We start from the raw sequence: 6,927 nt of genomic DNA, 5'->3' as shown, positions 1-6,927 counted from the left end.
ACTATAGTTATAACGAAATTGATATAGAAGGAGATTTAGAGATAGTACAAGAAAGACTAAGCACATTAAAGAATAAGTGATAATGATATATCACAAACATCATAAAAAATGAGTACTTCAAATAGTTCCAAAAGAATAAATATAAGTTCAGAAAGATTAATAGAAGAAGAAACAAAACCACACCATTATTATATAAAGGAATAATTAAAAAAAAGAAAATATTTAATACTAATAAATACAGGACAAGAAGAGAGCTATATTACAATATAGTTAGTAATGGAAGATAAAATAATAACTACGGAACACTCATGCCCAGAGTTACCAAAAGTATTAATAAATATTGAAGAAACAACAGAACAAGAAATAATAATTGGAGGTATACCAATGATAATAAAATTTAAAATATACCAAGGAAATGAGAATATAACATTAGGAATAAAATGACTAGAACAAGTAAAACCATATAATATAGAGGATAAACAACTAACGATAAATTATCAAAATAGAAAAGTCATAATAAAAAGAACTTTAATATAAGTACATGAAAATATATATACTCGCGAAGATAATAATAGAAGGATATTATAACAGATATTACACACCAATGATAGATACAGGAGCATAGGCTAATATATGTAAATACAGTTGTTTACCAGAAGAAAAATGAGAAAAGTTAAAAACACCAATAGTAGTAACAGGATTTAATAATGAAGGAAGTATGATCACATACAAGGCAAAAGATATAAAAATACAAATATGGGATAAAATATTAACTGTAAACGAAATATATAATTTTGAACTAACAACAAAGGATATGTTATTAGGAATGCCATTTTTAGAAAAATTATATGCACATATAATAACAAATACACACTGGTGGTTCACAACACCATGTAAACAAAAGATAGGAGCAAGAAGAGTAGTTAACAAAAGAAGAAAAACAACCAAATGGATTAAAGGCAGTGAAAAAATTACACAAAAATTAGAAAATATAAAAGAAGAAGACCCTAGAATAGAATTAATTATATTTTCCTTAGATAAAGTAAAAATAATCCAAGAAAAATTAGAACTATTGTATGACAGAGATCCTTTACAAGGATGGGAAAAACATAAAACAGAAGTAAAAATTGAACTGATTGATGAAAATAGTATAATAACGCAAAAATCATTAAAATATAATTTTAATGATTTAAATGAATTTAAAATACATATAAGTGAATTATTAAAAAATGGATATATACAAGAAAGTAATAGTAAACATACAAGTCCGGCATTTATTGTTAATAAATATAGTGAACAAAAAAGAGGAAAAAGTAGAATGGTAATTGATTATAGAAATTTAAATGCAAAAACTAAAACATATAATTATCCAAAATATTAAAAATAAGACAAATACAGGGATATAATTACTTTAGTAAATTTGATTGTAAATCAAGATTTTATCATTTGAAATTAGAAGAAGAATCTAAAAAAACTTGCAGCATTCACAGTACCACAAGGATTTTACGAATGGAATGTATTACCGTTTGGATATAAAAATGCACCAGGTAGATTTCAACATTTTATGGATAACTATTTTAAACAACTAGAAAATTGTGTAGTATACATTGATGGTATATTATTATATTCTAAAACACAAGATGAACACATAAGATTACTAGAAAAATTTATACGTATAATACAACACTCAGGAATAAGTTTAAGCAAAATGAAAGCAGAAATAATGAAAAAACAAATAGAATTCCTAGGAATACAAATAGATAAAAATGGAATAAAGATGCAAACTCATATAGTACAAAAGATAATAACCTCAAATGAACAATTAGATACAAAAAAGAAATTACAATCATTTTTAGGATTAGTTAACCAAGTAAGAGAATATATACCAAAATTAGCAGAAAACTTAAAACCATTACAACAAAAACTAAAGAAAGACGTAGAATACCATTTTGATAATAAAGATCAAACACAAATACAAAAGATAAAATTATTATGTAAAACATTACCGAAATTATATTTTCCGGATGAAGATAAAAAATTTATTTATATAGTAGAAACTGATGCAAGTGAAAGAGTTATGGAGGAGTATTGAAATATAAATATAATAATAGTAATATAGATTATCACTGTAGATATTATTCAGGCACATATACAAATACGGAAATAAAATGAGAAATAAACAGGAAAAAATTATTTTCTGTATATAAATGTTTATTAGCATTTGAGCCATATATTGTATATAACAAATTTATTGTAAGAACAGATAATACACAAGTAAAATGGTGGTTAACCAGAAAAATACAAGATTCAGTAACAACAAAAGAAATTAGAATATAGGTATTAAATATATTAAACTTTACATTTACAATTGAAGTAATAAAGACTAACAAGAATGGTGTTGAAGACTACTTATCAAGACAAAGCTACTCAGACAGAGAACAAAAATGAAGATACAATCGAAGAGCTACTCAAGCCATTACTTCCCTTTGTACCAAAGTGGACAGAATGGACAATGAGATATAAAAGCTAAAGACTAATGAAGATAACCTGAAGTCTAAAGCTAATATAAGTCAGCAACATGACTATAAAAATGCGGAGCTACGTCGATCGGAAGACGATAAAATTTCAGAGATAAAAGGAGACGATGGGAAACTCCCTAAAACCCATAACGTTTATTTAAATACAGGTGCAAGAACAAGCAAGAAAGTTAGTGAGAAATCACGAAATACAAACTTAAACCAATTATTTATAAAACCATTTACCCAAAACACACAAAAACATATACCCACAGAACCGCAAACTTCCACATACGCAGTTAGTATACAGAGTGATAAAAAAAGATACAATTATATCACACAATCATACACTGAAAATATATATAAGATCCAAACCTATTTAAATCTCAACCCCAGATCTAACCAAACCAAAGATCCAAACCAAGACTATATAACCAAGAAATTACAAGGATACAATAGACTTATAGCACAACCAAAAACTAGTCCTAATCTAGTCAATGCATGTTATAGTTATGGATTACTAAGTACAACATATACATACGACGGAGAAGAAATTAGTGGAATACCAGAGCTATACAAAACATTTATTACATATAAAAGAGTTACAAAAGGAAACTTGTTTTATATTAAGTTTTATACAGCACCAACAGAGATATTGTATGAAGAAATTAAGTCACCAATTCAAGTTATTAAGATCGGATTAACAAAAGATATGATCATACCAGAAGATATTGGACATCAGAACGAAATACCAAAGATAGAAATACCAAGTTTTTATCCCAATAAAAGAATAATTGGTATATCAACTATCATACAGGAATTAGCAAACAATTATTTAAATGGAAACGCTATATGGAGTTATTACGCTAGAGATCAAGTTATGATATATTCGAACTCGAGGGAGTTAAGAAGAGCAGATATGGATGAAGTCCAGCGATGGATTTTGTCACTATTAAAACCAGAAGAACAATCTACGACAAGAGCATTGAAAAAGGAATTTATTTCAGAAGAATCATTAATCAGATATTGCAAACTTATTGGACACAAATATCCAGATCACAGATGCTCCAAATGCAACGGAGAAGATAACGTTATACCAGATGTTGATTTGGAATGAGGATAAGGAGATAAAGATGCAAGATAAGATAAGGATGAAGAAAAGAAAAAGAGTTATGGCAGACAAAGAAAAAATGACAAAAGAAAAAAGAGACATAAAGATAGAAAAGGTGGCAGACAAAGAGATAGAAATCTTTGAAAAAATGTAAAAATAAAGAGATAAGATTTCTTTGTACAGTAAATAACTTTTGCTTTTTTGAAAGGCCAATGTGTATAGCCGGCCATTTGTAAAGTTTTGCTTAAAAGGTCGTAAAGTATACAGTAGACGCACGTATGTGCAGTCTTAGGATTTAGTATATATAGATTGCCAAATTGTAAATGAAAGGCAGGCAATGCCAAACTAAAGTTCAAGTTAATAAACCCTCTCTCAAAATACAACACTCTCAGATAGCATGACAAATCAAGAGGCAAAGGTATATTGTTTATTAGATATGCAGAACTAATTTCATATATTCCTGAATATCATATATATGATTGATTAAATTTATGTTAGTTATTATACACTAGAAATTTTTGAATCATGAATTCTAGTTTGCTAGTAAACGGGAAACAGGGAGAAAACTGCTAGACTATGCCATCCCACAGTGGAAACCGGTAGGCGAGGGATGCCGTTAGGGGAGTACACAAGGTTGAGGCGCTGATAAGCAGTAATTATCCGCTAAAGTACTATGCTAGTAGTGATCGGAAAACATGATAACGATGCTCTAGTTTATAATAAACTAATATGAATTTAATTAGATTATGATATGATAGGAAGGAATAACTGAAGAAAAACCTGCATAATAATAAATAAACATGTTTACAATGTACGATGAAATAAGAAGCTATAAAACTTTGATTTTATATATACTTAAAGATATAGAAATTGATGACATAAAAAAAGTTATATGGGAAAAAAATATTTGAATATGATTTAGAAGATATATTAAATCAAGAATGGTATGAAATAAATTTACAAGAATTAGAAATAGAAAGAATAGATATATACGATTTAGAAATAAATTCAGATTAAAATGAACTATGACTATTTAGAATATTGGATAAAAACTGTGGAAAATATAAGATTATTAGAACAATTAATACAAGAAAATTTAAATATGTATCAAAGAACCCAAGATATATTATATATAGAATATATAATAAACAACCTTGAAGAAATAATTAGATTAAAACAATTATCAGAAGAAATTTATGATAAAATATATTTTACTCTACAATATATATATCTTAAATCAATAATGGTATGAAATAAATTTACAAGAATTAGAAATAGAAAGAATAGATATATACGATTTAGAAATAAATTCAGATTAAAATGAACTATGACTATTTAGAATATTGGATAAAAACTGTGGAAAATATAAGATTATTAGAACAATTAATACAAGAAAATTTAAATATGTATCAAAGAACCCAAGATATATTATATATAGAATATATAATAAACAACCTTGAAGAAATAATTAGATTAAAACAATTATCATAAGAAATTGATGATAAAATATATTTTACTCTACAATATATAAACTTATGATGAATTCCGCACCCCCCAAAATTGGTGATCGTGGTCACATAAAGATTCTCTTTTCCTCCTAATCACTTTGTTTCTTTTATTAGCACAAAATAATTTTATCACTTTGTTTCTTTTATTAGCACAAAATAATTTTATCATTTCCTTTATTTGATGTCTTTGTCTTTTTATATTGGCAGAATTCTTTCTATTAAAATTGGATATTAAATCATATCACACACACACACACACACAATCCAAACTTGAACGTTAAATTAATATAAATCCTAAACTTATGCGATTTTTTCGGTGAGTTGTGACTTTTTCTATAAGTTGTGACTTTTTTCAAAAAGTTGTGATTTTTCGATGTGTTGTGACTTTTTCAAAGAGTTGTGACTTTTTAAATAATTTGTGACTTCTCCAAATGTTGTGATTTCTCGGAAAGGTCATGATTTTTCAGATAAGAGACAAAAAAATTTGTTCATATACTACCCTTTGTTAACTACAAATATAGGAACTTCCTCTCATTTTTTAGCCACAATTTTTTCTAAACTTCTACTTTTTATCTTCTTGCATTTAATTTTTTTTTGTGCGATTCATTATCAGTGAGTGAGTTCAAAGTTCAATGAAATATGAGGTACCACTATTCTGATGAAGTAAGTCATTTTATCATAAGAGGGTATATTCCATAATCTCGAGTAATTGAGCAAAATAATATAATTTTAATGATATAATAATTATTGTTTTGCTTAATATATACATTAGTATGTAATGTTCCAATATATGAAGCTAACACGATGTAGCCTAAATTCATTTTATGTTGTTAACAATTTCCCTTGTGATGTAGATATATGCTTATAAAAATATTTTTTTTCAAAATTAAGAGAATCGTATTTATCAATGTTATTTATGTGATTTATACTTTCATGAAGTTTACTTCAACATTCTTAATACTATATAAACATTGCTATTTTGTTTTACTTATTTACTATTTCTTAATATTTCAGTATTTTAGACGAAGAAAATTTCATATGAGTTGTAATAGCGCCAGTTGAAGTGTGTAATAGTTCAACCATTCATGCCTTGAATGTTATATTAATATGCCTAACTTAAGTTGTGACTTTTTTGATGAGTTGTGACTTTCCGATAAGCTGTTACTTTCTTCAAAGGGTTGTGATCTTATGATGAATTGTAACTTTTCCAAAGAGTTGTAATTTTTTCAATAAATTGTGACTTTTCCAATGAGTTGTGACTTTTTCAATAAGTTGTGACTTTTTCAAAAATTTGTGACTTGTTCAATATGTTGTAACTTCTCGGAAAGGTCATGATTTTTCAGATAAGACACAAAAGAACATTTATTCGTACTATCCTTTGGTGACTATAAATATAGAAAATTCCTCTCCATTTTTCAGCCACAACTTTTTCTAAACTTCTATTCTTCTTGCATTTTAAATTTTTTTATGTGATTTTATGTAGTTGAGTGAGTTCAAAGTTAGCGGAATATGAGGTATCACTATTCTGATAAAGTTAGTCGTTTTATCCTAAGAGGAATTATTTCATAACGTCAAGTACTTGAGAAAAATAATATAATTTTGATGATACAATAATTAGTGTTTTGCTTGATATAAATGTTTCAATATATTAAGTTAACATGATGCAGTTTAATTCATTTATTTTTTTTAACAATTTCTCTTTGTGATGTAAATATATACTTTTGAATATCTTTTTTCAAAATATAGAGAATTGTCACGATTTGTTTTTGATGCGCAAGATAATATATATATA

At 26.6% G+C, this 6,927-nt stretch overlaps 1 protein-coding gene across 1 annotated transcript; it reads left to right on the top strand.

The window, feature by feature from the left end:
* Positions 1–2,392: 2,392 nt before the first annotated feature.
* Positions 2,393–3,633, top strand: LOC114075184. Its single transcript, XM_027913482.1, has 2 exons — positions 2,393–2,488; positions 2,533–3,633. The coding sequence occupies exons 1-2, from the start codon at positions 2,393–2,395 to the stop codon at positions 3,631–3,633; spliced, it is 1,197 nt and encodes a 398-aa protein (XP_027769283.1).
* The last annotated feature ends 3,294 nt before the right edge of the window (positions 3,634–6,927 follow it).

This window comes from Solanum pennellii, chromosome 1 (assembly GCF_001406875.1).
Source record: "Solanum pennellii chromosome 1, SPENNV200".
Classification (NCBI taxonomy): domain Eukaryota; kingdom Viridiplantae; phylum Streptophyta; class Magnoliopsida; order Solanales; family Solanaceae; genus Solanum; species Solanum pennellii.
This window is presented reverse-complemented; position numbering and strand designations above follow the sequence as displayed.

Bases quoted from the DNA above. Each gene is read 5' to 3' on its own strand.
- LOC114075184 (XM_027913482.1), top strand. From the start codon at position 2,393: ATGGTGTTGAAGACTACTTATCAAGACAAAGCTACTCAGACAGAGAAC. The intron at 2,489-2,532 runs GTACCAAAGTGG...TAAAAGCTAAAG, and splicing joins TCAAGCCATTACTTCCCTTT to ACTAATGAAGATAACCTGAA.